General features: G+C 39.5%; 1 protein-coding gene and 1 pseudogene across 11 annotated transcripts in view; both read left to right on the top strand.

The window, feature by feature from the left end:
- LOC100765623 (zinc finger protein OZF) overlaps positions 1-14,705 on the top strand; it is a 31,104-nt gene extending 16,399 nt beyond the window's left edge. For 6 of the 11 annotated variants that reach the window (XM_027411431.2, XM_027411428.2, XM_035443483.1 and 3 more), the window contains 6 exons: positions 551-705; positions 1,360-1,448; positions 2,278-2,404; positions 5,789-5,869; positions 9,150-9,229; positions 9,656-14,705. In XM_027411431.2, coding sequence (XP_027267232.1) covers positions 681-705; positions 1,360-1,448; positions 2,278-2,404; positions 5,789-5,869; positions 9,150-9,229; positions 9,656-11,068 — 1,815 coding nt within the window. In that variant the 5' untranslated portion in view covers positions 551-680 and the 3' untranslated portion in view covers positions 11,069-14,705. Of the gene's footprint in view, positions 1-550; positions 706-1,359; positions 1,449-1,993; positions 2,195-2,277; positions 2,405-5,788; positions 5,870-9,149; positions 9,230-9,655 lie in introns of all 11 variants that reach the window. The other 5 variants (XM_035443486.1, XM_027411434.2, XM_035443487.1 and 2 more) reach the window with 3 other exon arrangements.
- LOC103163858 lies at positions 6,078-8,997 on the top strand (annotated as a pseudogene).
- Positions 14,706-15,280: the final 575 nt, after the last annotated feature.

The raw sequence follows: 15,280 nt of genomic DNA, 5'->3' as shown, positions 1-15,280 counted from the left end.
TGGGCCTTGTGCCAGACTCTTACGTATGAGTTGTCAAATAACAGTCATGTTGATTTTTAAAACTATTTCAGTTTTAGTTTTTAAAAATTAATTCATAATATGTACATAGGGAGTAGTCATTTACGTACGGAACTAGTGAATCTTGAATAGTGCTGTGGTGGGTCCATGTTTTGTCACGTTAGGGAGCAGTAGCAGTCATAGAAAATCAAGCTTTCTGGACAAACTCAGCTTAATCAAGTCTCAGTTTGTTTCCAAACAGGGTACTACTAGACTGATTACTAGTGCTGCCTGGATGTGGGTTTTTTAGTTGTGGGTAACGAACGATATCTACTGTGTAGGATGGTTATGATAACATGAGCTTATATATGTAAAGGTGCTAGTACAACTTCTGACAAAACTAGTAAATGTTAATTGGTATGTGTATGGCTATTGTTAGTGAGTAGATGTTTGCCGGTGGGTTTCACATATATTATCTGCAGAGAGTGAGCACTACTGTGTGATGTTTGCTGACTGACGTTCGATGTTGTTGATTAATGATTGATGTGAACAGGACTCCATATAACCCTGTATTAAGAGGAATGGAGATTGCCTCTGTCCACTTAGATTCATAAGCTGTCCCGAAGTGATCTTGGCATCAGGGAAGGGAGTGTTCAGGCACATTTCACCATCAGCATCACGGGATGGCAGCCATTGATTTGTCCCATGGTAAGTCCTTGTTGAAGCTCTTTTTTAGACTGTTTTAGGTCTCTCCTGCACAGCAAAGTCCAGTGGGCAGGGCTTCAGTAGTCTTGTGTGTTCATTTACAAAGAGCTGAAATGGGCCACATAATGAATGGTGCTCTGTGATTTAGGGCCCCGTGTGTATGCTTTCAGAACAGGTGCTGTATAATTGTCATGAGTTTTGTCACCAGGGGCAATGTAGAGCCAGTTTTTCATTTTTATTTTATTTAATTATTATTATTATTGTGTGTATGTATTTGTGTGAGTGAGGGTACATGTGGAAGTCAGAGGACTTTTTTGGGAGTCAGTTTTCTCCTTCATTGTGGAATCCTGGGATCAGACTCTGGGCATCAGGTCTCAGTATTCAAGTTAACCTGATGGTGCCGTCGAATTAGCCCCAGAGTCTTGTTTTTCACACCTTAAGTTTCTTCATTTCTAAAGTGAGAACACTCCCTTTCTCAGCAGGCAGCACAGTTCCTAGCCTGTCCCCTCTCCAGGGGAGATGTAAGTGCTGTGGCATTTCTTGGTAGGAACATGTATTTATGTGGTTTGATGAATGTGAAGGTGACAGGGGAATGTCACACTAGAGTGGAATGATTTCATGACTCTGGGATTTGATGCCCTCTTTCTTTCCTATCAGGCCTTCTTTCTAGAGAGCCTATCTGCATCTATGAAGAAAACACAGAAGTAGAAGGGACAGTGACTGACAACCAGGCAAATTGTTACCAGGTAAAAAGAAAGGATATCATTCTACCAAATAACTTTTTCATCCATGATCTAGATGCATTTCCTTCTAGAGTCTAGACAGACTTAATCTCCAGGACTTTAAAGGAAATGCATTTTCCCTAGGGGGTGAAGAGTGTCTGGTGAATTTCCCTGATGAACAGAGAGCCTTGTATTGGTGACCTTGCAAATCATTCTAGCGTTTCTGTAATTGCTACTTAATGTGTTTGCTTGGCTTGGGATTGAACCAGAGCCTTTTTACCCATGCTAGGCACATGCTTTACCATTGAGTTATATCCCCTACTCCACTAGGTAATCCCTTTGTTTGTTTGTTTTATATAGGGTCTAGCAGTATAGTCTAACCTTTAACCAGTCCTGGCTGGTCTCAACCTTCCTCCCCAGTGTTGGGGATTACAGTCTTAGGCCTCTACTAACTAATCGTGAGCCTCATATGATAACTGCATGTTTTTGTTTTGTTAAGTGCTCTGACAGATGATAAGGCAGGTGAGAGCACCCTTTTCTCAGAAGATCTACTTATTAGATATCTACAGTTTGCTTAGGAATATGCTACAATGAGACAGTAGGACGAGAAGAGCTTCTAGCCTGGCTGTGCTGGTAGAAATCGTGCTTATGAAGTGCTGCTAAAGTCATGTGACAGTAGAAGGTCAACAGAGAGTGAGTTTAGAGAGAAGAGTTCCTGGGGCCATTGAATCCTGCAGCTGGATTGAGGCTGATCTGAGAACCATGTATAGGTATTAGGTCCACCTTCCTAATTTTCCATTGAGTACTATCAAGACTGTTATTGGCTCAAACCAACATGTGTGTAATGGTTTAGGATTCAGTGACCTTCGATGATGTGACTGTGGAGTTCACCCCAGATGAGTGGACTTTACTGGACCTGACTCAGAGAAACCTGTACAGAGAGGTGATGCTGGAGAACTATGAAAATCTGACCTCAGTAGGTAAGGCTGCTGCATTCCTTATTACTTTTTATGAAACAGATGCATATTACATGCTTCTTAATGTGTTGGAGATTGATCATGTTAATTATGCATATAGTGGAATGACAGATGCAGTTTTAAAAATGAAACTGCTTTTGTACAGGGGTGGGGTCAAGGGGCTCACACCTTTGATCCCAGCGCTTGAGAGGCAGAAGCACAGGCAGGTGTGTTTCCGAGTTCAAGGTCAGCCTGGTCTATATAACAAATTCCAGGCCAGGCTATCCAGGGGTACGTAATGAAAGCCTGTCTCAAAAAAAATCAAAACAACAAAAACAAACCAAAAAATGACTTTTCTAATTCTTGTGTTTGTGTGCATGCATGTGGGGTGTGTGTGTTCCTAAATATTTAATAAAGTCTACAAAGTCTGCATAGTTTTGCTTGTATGTGTATTTTTCAGGGTTGACCATTCCCCAGGGAAAGACTATTTCTTCCCCTTTTTAGCATACCTTAGTTGTTTGTATTCTTTGCGTAGGGTTGAGGCCTTATTAGCGTCATGAGCTAACTCCCTCCTCCCATATGAGCATGTCTGTTGGTGTCTTCCTTGTCCAGTTCATATTTAGGCAGTCATATTGTTGATACTTTATGGACATAGCTTCTGACATTACTAAGAGATAAAAATCTCACAGCAAACTTTCTGATCTTCTGACTTTTATAGTCTTTCCACCTCTTCCAAAAATGTTTCCTGAACCTTAGGTGCAGCAGTGGTTTTGTAGCTGTATCCATTGTGACTGGGCTCTTTAATTCAGCATTTTGATTGGCTGTGGTTTTCATTCATGGTCTCCATCTGTTCCAAAGAGAAGTTTCTTTGATGAGGGGTAAGGACTGTACTTATCTGTATGAAGACAAATATTTAGAATGTAGTTGGGTTATGCTGGGTTAGTAAAGTGGTGGCTATAAGTTCTCCAAGACCTCTGGTTTCCAGTTCCAGGCATGATTTCCCTCTCATTGAGTAAGTCTTAAAGCAAATTTGAGAGTTGTTGGTTTCCTCCAGGGTATGTGTGCCACTTTTGTATCCTTTTGGCTATTATGTCATGCTGGTTTTTGTTGTGGTTCAGAGGTATCATAGCTGGGTTGGACTCACTTGCTTCCCTGTTTTGGAAGCTTTTGTGGCACCTTCTGGTACAATGAAAGCTAGTCCTCAGATAGGAAGCATTCAGGTCAGTTGTAGCTCAGGGGCCCATGGGTCTTGTGTCTGAAGTGAATTAAGTCCCAATTCCTGAAATGGGACTTAACCTTTTACCTCTGGGGGCGACCAAGGGCAGTAGCATTAACCTGTAGTGTTTTTGGAGTCTCATAGACAACCCTGTTCAACAACTCAAAGGAGGACTTCTCTTGTCCAGTGTTGATGGTCTTTGTTAGATGGTCTTTTTTTGTTAGATGGTCTTTGGCTCTTGGAGCATTGTCAGCTCAGGTGGAAAAATGTCATTTAAACTATGTATCTATATTTATATGTGCCAAATTATGTGTACTATGGGTATTTTTAGGTAGTCAATACTATGATCCCTTATAACTTTTTTCTTTTTTTATGGTTTTTCGAGACAGGGTTTCTCTGTATTGCTTTGGAGCCTGTCCTGGAACTTGCTCTGGAGACCAAGCTGGTCTCGAACTCAAAGAGATCCTCCTGCCTCTGCCTCCCGAGTGCTGGGATTAAAGGCGTGCACCACCAATGCCCGGCTCCCTTATAACTTTTTCAGACATCCTTCCTATTATTTTACCTTCCTTCCTCCTGTGTTTTCTCCCTCCCTCTTCCTTATCAAAGCCCCTCCTCCATTTTTCCTACTTCTCATGTCAGATTACCTATACTCTGCTGTGCTCTGTTACTACCCCACTCTCCTGACTCCAGCAATGGTCGTTTCTACTTTCCTGGTTTCTACAGCTACTCCAGGTTTTATACTCACATCTGAAGATGTGGAACCAGGAGCCTGGATGAGAAAGAACATGTGATCTCTGTCTGGGTCTTGTGTACCTCACTCACTGTGATCTTTTGTAGTCCCATCCATTTACCTGTTCTTTAACCATAAGTTATATGTGCCACATTTTCATTATCTTATTTGTTGGTTGAAGGACATTTAGGTTGTTTCTACTTGATCTACTTGATCAGCAGTGAACATAGATGAGCAACTATCTGGAATAGAATTTCAAGGCCTTGGACATATGCCAAGGAGTGGTATAGCTGGGTCATATGCTTTTTGAGAATTTCTCTATACTGATTCCATACTGCCTGTGTTAATTTACAGTCCTTTGAACAGTGGATGAGGGTTCCCATTTCCCCTCATCGCCTTCAGCATTTGTTACTGGTTATTTGTTGATCTTTGTCATTTTGAGTAGGCCTAGGTGAAATTTCAAAGTTGTTTGTATTTGCATTCTTTTAGTGCTAAGGATGCTGAATATTTAAACTATTTTTTTCATGTAAAACATCCCTAACTCCTCCCAGATTCTTCCTAATAGTGAACATCTAAAAGGGATTATTTCTTAGCCACCCTTTTTCTTTTGAGAACTCTAATTTTATTGTTTTTGTTTGTTTTGTTTTCTTTCTTTTTGGGGGGAGGGAGTGACACAGTTCTGTCTGTCTTTGGAACTCCCTGTGTAGATCAGGTTGAGATAGATCTGCCTGCCTTTGCCTCTCAACTGCTGGGATTAAAGGTGTGGCCACAACATCTGTCTTCCTTTTCCTTTTTTTCCTCTATACTTTCATTTTTCCTTTCTCTTTTCCACTTTTCTTTTTAACCCCTTTCCCTTTTCTTTCTTTTAATCTCATTGTGACCCTCACCTATTTTTGGCAATAAAATCTGTGTATAGTCCAGGTTGGCCTCAAACTTAGCATTCTCTGTCCTTATCCTCTCACGTTATAGGATTTCAAGTTTCATATGCCTCTGTGCCAGGCAAAGTAGATTTGTTTTTAGAGACAGAGGCGGGGAGGGGGGGAGAGAGAGAGAGAGAGAGAGAGAGAGAGAGAGAGAGAGAGAGACACCGGAGAATGTGCCAGGGATGAAACACATGCTAGGAAAATGTTCTATCCTTGAGGTATAGCTCCTCTTGAAAGTGTACATTAATTAACTTGCATTTGGCTTTCAAGGGCTCCTTTTGGAGACACAGAAATAGGAACATTGTCTTTTCTTTTATGGTGCTAGAGGTTACACTTAGAGCCGTAGTTATGTTAACCAGGCACTCTACCACTAAGCTACAACTCTCCCTTCCCTCCCCTCCGCTCCCCTGTATTTGCATTTTTACTCATTTTGAAAGAATTGCCTTGCTTTCATTTGAACTATGATTTCCTTAGTCATATAAGAGTTTGTCGTCTCTTGTTTGAACTTCTTCCACTCATACATGTTTCTGCATATGTAGGATGTCAGTTCTTCATTCCTAGTGTGACCCCCTGGTTAAAACAGGAAGAGTTGGAGACGGTGGAAAGCACAGTTCCTCAAGGTCAGTATGCATGTAGAAATCTGTGTGATGTGTTCAGTATTGTTTTGCAACTGTAATCAAGTTTTTTAACAACATACTGGCCTCAGAGATTGGAGGCATTTTTCTCACAGTTGTGGTCTTTTTTTCTTTTGATTTTTTGAGGCAGAGTTTCTCTGTAGCTTTGGAGGCTGTCCTGGAGCTAGCTCTTGTAGACCAGACCGGTCTTAAACTCATAGAGATCCACCTGCCTCTGCTGGGATTCAAGGCGAGTGCCACCACTGCCCGGCTTATTATTATTTAAATTACAGCTTTTTTTGTTCTTGTTTTGGAGGTGCTAGGAATTGAGCCCAGTGCCTGGGCTCAATGAGGCAACCATTTTACTCACTGTGCAGTTCTTAACATAACAAAATCCTTAAATCTGTGTGTGTACACAACACAGCACACCTGTGGAAGTCAGAGAACAATTTTGGAATTTTCTCTTTCCTCCATGTCATTTCCAGGGCTGGAACTCAGATTATCAAGTTTGGTGACAAGGCAGTCTCCACCTTATATTTCTAGACCAGGTCTCTCATTGAGATCTGGGGTTTACTGACAAGGCTAGTTTGGTTGAACAGTGAGCCTCAGGGATGTGCCTGTCTCTGCATCTCCAGTGCTGGGATTATTAGCAAGTGCCACTATGTCTGGCATTTCAAAGTGGGTTACCGGGTTCAAACTCAGGTCTTCATGGTTTATCAACTAGCAGTCTTCCCCTGCCCCTTTTCCTTGTTTTTCTGTTACTAATTTTGAAACAAAGTGTCCTAGGCCAGGCTGCTCTTGAACACAAGAAAGATTCTCTGGCTTGAACCTCTTATGCTTCAAGATCACAATCATGTACTATTACGTCTGTCTCACTTCATTTTCTCATCCTTTTGGTTTTGAGCTTCAGCCATTTGTCTGAGCCATCTTTCCAGCCCTCACTTTTATTTTGTTAATGTGCTTAAATGAAAAGCAGGACAGGCCCGTAGCCTCCCCGCCCCTCCTGCAACGCATGACCCTGGGATCCCCCAACCCCTCCCGGCTCACCTGCCACCATGGCTGACAAGGAAGTTGCCTTTGACGACTCGGTGGAAGAGCGTGTGATCAATGAGGAATACAAAATATGGAAGAAGAATAAATACCCCTTTTCTTTATGATTTGGTGATGACTCATGCCCTGGAGTGGCCCAGTTTAGCTTCCAGATGTAACCAGGCCTGAAGGAAAAGACTTCAGCATTCACCGGCTTGTCCTGGGAACACATATGTCAGATGAACAAAACCATCTGGTGACAGCCAGTGTCCAGCTTCCTAATGATGAAGCTCAGTTTGATGCATTGCACTATGACAATGAGAAAGGAGAATTTGGAGGTTTTGGCTCTATCAGTGGGAAAATTGAAATAGAAATCAAGATAAATCCTTGCATCATTGCAACATCTGGTGATGTGCTTGTTTTTGACTACACAAAGCATCCTTCTAAACCAGACCTCTAGAGAGTACAACCCAGATTTACGTCTCCATGGACATCAGAAGGAAGGTTATGGTCTTTCTTGGAATCCAAATCTCAGTGGGCACTTACTTAGAGCTTCACATGACCATACCATCTGCCTGTGGGACATCAGTGCAGTTCCAAAAGAAGGAAAGGTGGTGGATGCAAAGACCATCTTCACAGGGCATACAGCAGTAGTAGAGGACGTTTCCTGGCATCTGGTCCACGAGTCTCTGTTTGGGTCTGTGGCTGACAATCAGAAACTTATGATCTGGGATACTCATTCAAACAATACTTCCAAGCCAAGCCACTCAGTTGATGCTCATACTGCTGGAGTGAACTGCCTGTCTTTCAATCCTTATAATGAGCTCATTCTTGCCACAGGATCAGCTGACAAGACTCTTGCCTTGTGGGATCTGAAAAACCTGAAACTCAAGTTGCATTCCTTTGAGTCACATAAGGATGAAATATTCCAAGTTCAGTTGTCACCTCACAACGAGACTATTTTGGCTTCTAGTGGTACTGACCATAGGCTGAATGTCTGGGATTTAAGTAAAACTGGAGAAGGAGAGTCCCCAGAAGATGCAGAAGATGGCCCACCATAGTTATTGTTTACTCATGGTGTTTACTCATGGTCACACTGCCAAGATACCTGATTTCTCCTGGAATCCCAATGAACCTTGGGTGATTTGTTCTGTATCAGAGGACAATATCATGTAAGTGTGGCCGATGGCAGAGAACATTTATAATTCTGGAAGACCCTGAAGGAAGTGTGGATCCAGAAGGACAAGGATCGTAGACATGCCTACACTTGTGATTTAGACTCCCCTTGTTTTCTTCTGAACCCTGAGGTGGATTTAACACTGGTTTGTGACACAGACTTTGTTCAGCTATCCAGCTATAATAGGTGCCACCAACAATACTATTAGCCCAAGCCATGGGTGTTTTCTAAATCTTAACTGGGGGATTTAATTCAACAAAGCCACAGACTTATATTTAAATTTTCTTCAGGAATTTTCTAGTAACAAACCCAGGTCTAAAGTAGCTTAGAAATGGGGTGTATTATGTGATGATTGTTTTTCTTCTTAAGCTATATCCCCAAGTTTTTCAGATTCTCAAGTAAGAGGCCAGAATGGATAAGGAGTTAGAGCCAAGTGAAGTAGGTGTCTGAGCCATTAGTATAAATATTGCAAGATGCCATTTTTATTCAGGAATTAGGGGAGATTCAAGTTATAGAGCTTAAGGTCCTCTCACCTGGCTTTCCCAGATGCACATTTGCCTATGTAAACCAGACTCTTGGTTTCTTTAGTTAAGACTGCACGTTCCTCCTTCCCTTATATTTTTGCTCAATAGTGTATTTCTTGAGCTGTTTCCATATTATTCTTTTCGTTTCTGTGAAATGGTTTTGTTGTGTGCGGGTTTTTTTGTTTTGTTTTTTGAACTTGGGACCACCAAGTTGTAAAATGTATGTTTTTAGGTGACAGTCATACCACTCATGACTGTCAAGTTGAGAAAGAGTGTATTGCTAGTTTGTATTTGTTTTTAAAATGAAATTAATCCTTGATAAGAGTTGATTTTTTAGGAGTTAGTCCTTGACCACTATAGTTTGATGCCATCTCCAGTTTGGTTAACCTGTCTCACCATCAGGCCTATTACTCTCCATGACTAACTGTGTAAGTGCTTATAATGGAATAAATGGCTTTTCCATGAAGAAAAAAAAAAAAAGGACAAATGACCCTTACCACCTTTATGTACCATTTATTTTCTCAGCTTCTTATTTCTCTTTCTGTTTAACTTGCAGAATTGGAATTACAACCTAGAATTGATGATTCAGAACTTCAGAATTATTTTAAGATGCAAAGTTCTGATGAACTAGAAATGGTAAGATTTTCTATTTCCTACTCAAAAGAAAGAAAGAAAGAAAGAAAGAAAGAAAGAAAGAAAGAAAGAGAGGAGGGAGTTCTTCTATAGAGAACTATTTGAGATGAATAGTCTGCACTCAAAGGAATTGATGCTTCTGGAGAATTATTTGGAATACCATGGCTTGGGAGAATCCCCAAATATACCATAAAGATTATATCTCATTGTTTCTAATAGTATGTATTTTTCCATATGCAATTAGACATGGAAGTTTTAAGCAGTTTTATGAAATTACACACTTTTTAAAAATGCATATAATTAGCCAGTCATCTAGATTTTGGCAAAGGGATCTGTCATTCAGTTTGGCAAAAATAGAGGTCAGGAAATAATTGCATGGAAAAGAAACTAAAAAATTCATGATGAATATAAAAATGTTTTTGTCTTCAGGTGGGTGATTCATCCCTTCCTCAACAGTCAGGAAACCACAGTGAAGAGGACATTTGTGACTCTAAGCCAGGTGGAGAAGTGTTGGGTGAACAATTATGCCTTAACACAGAGGTGAGCATGTCAAGCCAAGGATACAGTTCTGAGTGTAACTGGTATGGGAAAGACATTCTTTCTTTGCTCAAGGAAACCTCTACCGGACAGAATGTTTCTGAACTTAATCAGTGTGGAAAAATCTTCAGTCTGACTCCAAACATCATGTACCCAAGCACTAGCACAAATGAGAAACCTTTTGAATTCACAGACTGTGAGACAGTATTTTTTAATCAGTCATACTTTCAGACAGATATGAGGCCTCACAATGGAGGAGAACCCTATGACTGGAATAAATATGGGAATGGTTTTATTCATCCCACAAGTTTTGCTATGCATCTTCCGATTCTCAATGCAAGAAACCCCTACAAATTTGAGGAATGTGGAAAGGACTTTCAGTATTTTGCATGCCTTAATAATCCCATGGGAATGTGCACTGGAGAAAAATTCTGTGACTGCAAAGAATGTTGGAAAGCCTTCACGGTTTCCTCACACCTAACTCAGTATGTATCAATTCATACTGAAGAAAAATCCAAAGTGTGTAAGATATGTGGGAAGTCCTTTGCTAATTTTTCTCGACTTTCTGCACATGTAAAAACTCATACTGAAGAAAAGCCCTTTGTATGCAAGGAGTGTGGAAAGGCCTTTAAAAATGTGTCATACCTTAATGATCACGTTAGAATTCACACTGGAATAAAATCATACAAATGTATGGAATGTGGGAAAGCCTTCCTTCGATGGTCAGGCCTTACTGAACACATAAGAGTTCACACTGGGGAAAAGCCTTACGAATGTAAGGAATGTGGAAAAACCTTTTCTAGATCTACTCAGCTTACTGAACATATAAGAACACACACTGGAATCAAACCTTATGAATGTAAGGAGTGTGGGAAAGCCTTCACTCAGTACTCAGGCCTTGCCACACATGTACGAATTCATAGTGGAGAGAAGCCCTTTGAATGTAAGGAATGTGGGAAGGCCTTTACCAGGACCTCTGGTCTGATTCATCACGTGAGAACTCACACAGGAGAGAAGCCTTTCGAATGTGTTCATTGTGGGAAAACCTTCATAACTTCCTCCCATCGCACAAAACATCTGAAAATTCACAGTGGCGAAAAGCCCTTTGTATGTAATGTATGTGGGAAGGCATTTATATATTCCACATCGCTTAACATTCATATGCGAACCCACACTGGAGAGAAGCCCTATATATGTAAGCAGTGTGGGAAAGCATTTGCTGTTTACTCACGTCTGAGGAAACATAGCAGAGTTCACACTGAAGAAAAGCCCTATCAATGTGAGGGTATGAGTGTTGCTATTTAGCCCATCTGTTGCCATCTTTAAATATTGACAGTGACACCAAAGATCAGATTAGTCTTAACAGCTTTGTGTGGGTTACAATGTCTCACACTGGCCTTAGACACCATCCTAATTTTATGAAATAGGATAATTTAGGTGCCCCCTCAAACTTTTCGTCTTTTGGGCAGTGCTGAGGATTGACCTAGAACATCACACATGCTAGGCAAGCACTCAATCACTGAGCTACATCCCCGAAACCTTTTTATGGATGCTTGAGTCTGAGCATTTGTGGGTCATAAATGAGGCCAGTATACAAGATGGCCTCATTCTGATGGTTTACTCTTAGTGATTATAACATTTCCAAATGTTATGAAATAATGAAACAGATTGGATCCTTTTGTTGGTTAGTGGCTGCCAGTGTGTCTTGTTAATGTGAAAATTCACCACAAGCCAAAATAATAAAGGACACGGTATATTGTGGAAAGACACAATCCAGGAAACTACTCTGACCCCATTGATTCCAATAAGCATACCAAGAAATAGTCCTTATTAGTCTATTTACAGATGTTATCCCGTGATCCTATAAATAAATTCAAACTGAAAAAGTCCACCTTTTGGATCTATTTTGGATTGAAGTGGCAATAACTTTGTTCATATAATCCAATGTCTGTTCCTCAGTTTGAGATTGATGATCTGAGGATTGAACTGAGGGCCTTGTGGGTGCTAGGTAAGTCCTCTGCCACTAAGCTATATCCCTAGCTGACTCTTAGTCTCATTAGTACAAATTGCTCAGTTATTGTTTAATGTGGATCGGCTGAGAGTTTTTCAAGGTACTGTTCTGTTTTGTTTAACAATTCCTTCTTAGCTTCAGTGTCTCCCCTTTCATATTTTACTAAAAGCACTCAGGAGGAACCAAGTTGCTCCTTTTGAACACTTTAGTTACAGCTCTCACATAAATTTTCTGTTTTTTGGTTTTTTGAGACAGGGGTTCTCTATGTAGCTTTGGAGCCTATCCTGGCACTCGCTCTGGAGACCAGGCTGGCCTCAAACTGACAGAGATCCGCCTGCCTCTGAGTGCTGGGATTAAAGGCATGCTCCACCAACGCCCAGCTACAAATTTCCTGTTTTATCAGTCTTAAGTTGTAACTTCCACACAAAATGCAAGAATATAGTTCTGCAAGGTTCATGACCATTATGTTGTCACTGATTAATTTTTTTTTTTATTCATGTTCCTTTTCTGAGGGTGTCCTCATCAGAATAGCCTTTACCTATCCATCACTCGGTTTCAAGGCTACTTGCTTTTTTTTTTTTTGTTTTTTGTTTTTGTTTTTGTTTTTAAACTGCAGTACCCCAGTACCACAAAACACCATAGTACGCACTGGCAAAATGGCTTAGAAGGTAAAGGTGCTTTACCTGGTTTAAATCAAATTAGGAACTGAGTTTAGTCCCAGGGATGCACAAAGTAAAAGGACAGAATGGACGACTACAAGTTGTCCTCTACTTCTACATGAATACCACAGCTTGTACACACATTTATATACACAATAAATATAACACAAAACCAACATAAACCAAGTTGCTTTAAAAGAAATGAAATTTTAGGTTAGCATAGTATTGGGTTCCATTATGACATTTTGGATGAAGTTTTAGGGTTGTGGGTTTAGCTCAGTGGTAATAATCCTTGCCTAGCATATGCAAAGTTAGTTTTTATCTCCAGCCCTGGACAGATAATATACAGCAATTTATTTTCTCATACAAGGAAAACATTGTGGGAGCTAGTTAAATGCTTCCTAAGGGAAAGCTCTTGCCATGCAAACATGAGGACCAGAATTTGGATCCCTAGAACCCGTCTAAGTGCCAGGTCGGCATGGAGGCCCACCTGTAATCCCAGTGCTTACAAAACAAGATGGGAATCCTCAGGTGATTTGGGTAGCTAGGTTACTTTAATTTATGAGCTCCAAGTTCAGCAAGAGATGCTGGCTGCTTCAATAAATAAAACGGAAAGTGACTGGGGACACCTGAGATTATCTTTTGGCTTCCAAATGCCACATGCAAATGTGTGAACACACCAGCATGCACATATACACACATTAAAAAAATCAGCATGTTTGACGTTTTCAAATGACAAAGCCTGAAAATGAGGTTTTCTTCCTTTTCTGATAAAGTCACAGCCTTGTTGGGTGAGATTCCCACTTAAGTCCTTGACTATCAAGTGAAATTCTAAAGGCTACCTGGACAATCATGCTGTGGTTTAGATTTAACCTGAATTTGAGAGGATCATCAGTACAGTATATTTACATACAGATTCTTTTGTTTTCTCAGACAGGTAGTCATAACTGTAGATAATGATGGTATTTTTTTTTTCTACTTTAGTGGTTTCTTTACAGAAATGAGTATGATGTCCAGCACAATAGTTAAAGTAGTAAAAGCATATTTTTCTTTAGAATTATAATGAGGTATGCTCTCCACCATACTGATTTGCTTATTAGATAGATTTTTTAATATCTGGATTTTACTTACTGATTTTATAGTATTTCTTTAATTGTGAAGTAAAATTCCTCTTGGATTCATTAATTGTTTTCCTTGTATTCCTCTGTGATGACCATACTCATTTGCTGGTAAGACTCAAGTACCTAGGATTTCCTTGGTCCATAATACCTAATACTGGAATGAGTAAAAGGACTCTAAAATAAAGGCAGTCATTTATTAATGATGATTATATATTAGTTGTCTGATGTTAACCTTAAATTCCTAGATATATTTAACTTGGACATTAAGGATCATTTTTGTTTTGTGTGATTGCTGGGGATCAAACAATCCCAGGAGTATGCAAGCACTCTACCAGTGAGCTACAGTTTTGAACCAGATGGATTATTCTTACTATTTAGTGATCGTTATTTTTGCTCACACAAAGGTTTTCATAGATGTTCTTAAGTAACATTGGCATATAAGTTTTTCTTATGCAAGAAGAAATGGAGTATGGGATAGGTGGAGTGCCTGTGTAGCAGTGTACAAGATCCTGGTTTCAATCCTCAGTACCATCAAAACAAAATTTTAAAATAGATTGACTGGTTTTTAGCTGTAGATTAGAACAGTATCATATACTACAGTGAAGTGTATTCCTTACTAAATTCTTAACCTGTTCAGTTATCCTGACCTAGAATAATTGATGTTTGGGTACCTGCTTTCTATCATCTTAAACTGTTTGGTATCTTTTATGTTTCTAGGATAACTAATATTTACAATGTCATTAAAATTCTTTTTGAGTATATTTTTCTAGGGATGCTTTCATTTTCGCATATGAAACAAAATTTATTTTTTTCTTATATTCCTAATATTTCCTGGTTGTATAATAAGTTTACTTTGGGCCTGTCTTCCATTCGGCATTTATTTCTCCTTGTATTTATATTGAGTTAATCTGGAATGTAACCTGTATTGTTTTGGAGAGTATCTATCTCAAGCAGAGTGTGTTGCCACACTGTGATCTTAGGAATTCGAGGCTAAGGGAGGAGGGTCACAGATTAAAGGATAGCCTGAGACTGGGCTACTTTGTGAGAGACTGTCTTACAAAAACAAAAACCAAAATAAAATAAAACAGAAAAACACACCCAAAGGTGGAATTGGGGGCCTGGTAAATGATTTGGGAGGGAAAAACTGTCTTGAAATATTGAAACTTTCTTATATAGTTTTTATTCCACCAACTCTATTAGGTACTTACATGGCTATATATATGTGTATGTATGTATGTATAAGCTTTCTTTTTGTATCCTTAGTTAAACTTTTTGGGGGGTGCTAGGATTCAAACTTAGGGCTTTACACATGCTAACCACTGAATTATAACCCAGCTGTAGATGTGTCTTCAAACATACTTTAGTTGGAGTTTAAAAACTCTGAATACTTGAAAAATCCTGATTAACAATTCTTTTAGACCATTATGTATAATGCAATTAGTAACAAAATTGGATTTTTAGCAACTTTTTTTTCTGTATTTGTTGCATGTACCTTCTCTTTGTAATGATGTTTTCATTGAAATTTTACCCAATGCTTGAAATTTATGTATTCCATTTACTTTTAGTTGCTATTCTAAAACATTAAATCCAGTTTTAAAATAAAGTCTGTTAATATTGTTTCTTTCTGAGTTGACTAGACAGTTAGCAATCAGATTCCCATCATTTACTTCCTGAGCATCACAATTGTGGAGCCTTAGAATGAATGCACCATTGCACTGACATAGAA

This window comes from Cricetulus griseus, chromosome 4 (genome assembly GCF_003668045.3).
Source record: "Cricetulus griseus strain 17A/GY chromosome 4, alternate assembly CriGri-PICRH-1.0, whole genome shotgun sequence".
Lineage (NCBI taxonomy): Eukaryota > Metazoa > Chordata > Mammalia > Rodentia > Cricetidae > Cricetulus > Cricetulus griseus.
This window is presented reverse-complemented; position numbering and strand designations above follow the sequence as displayed.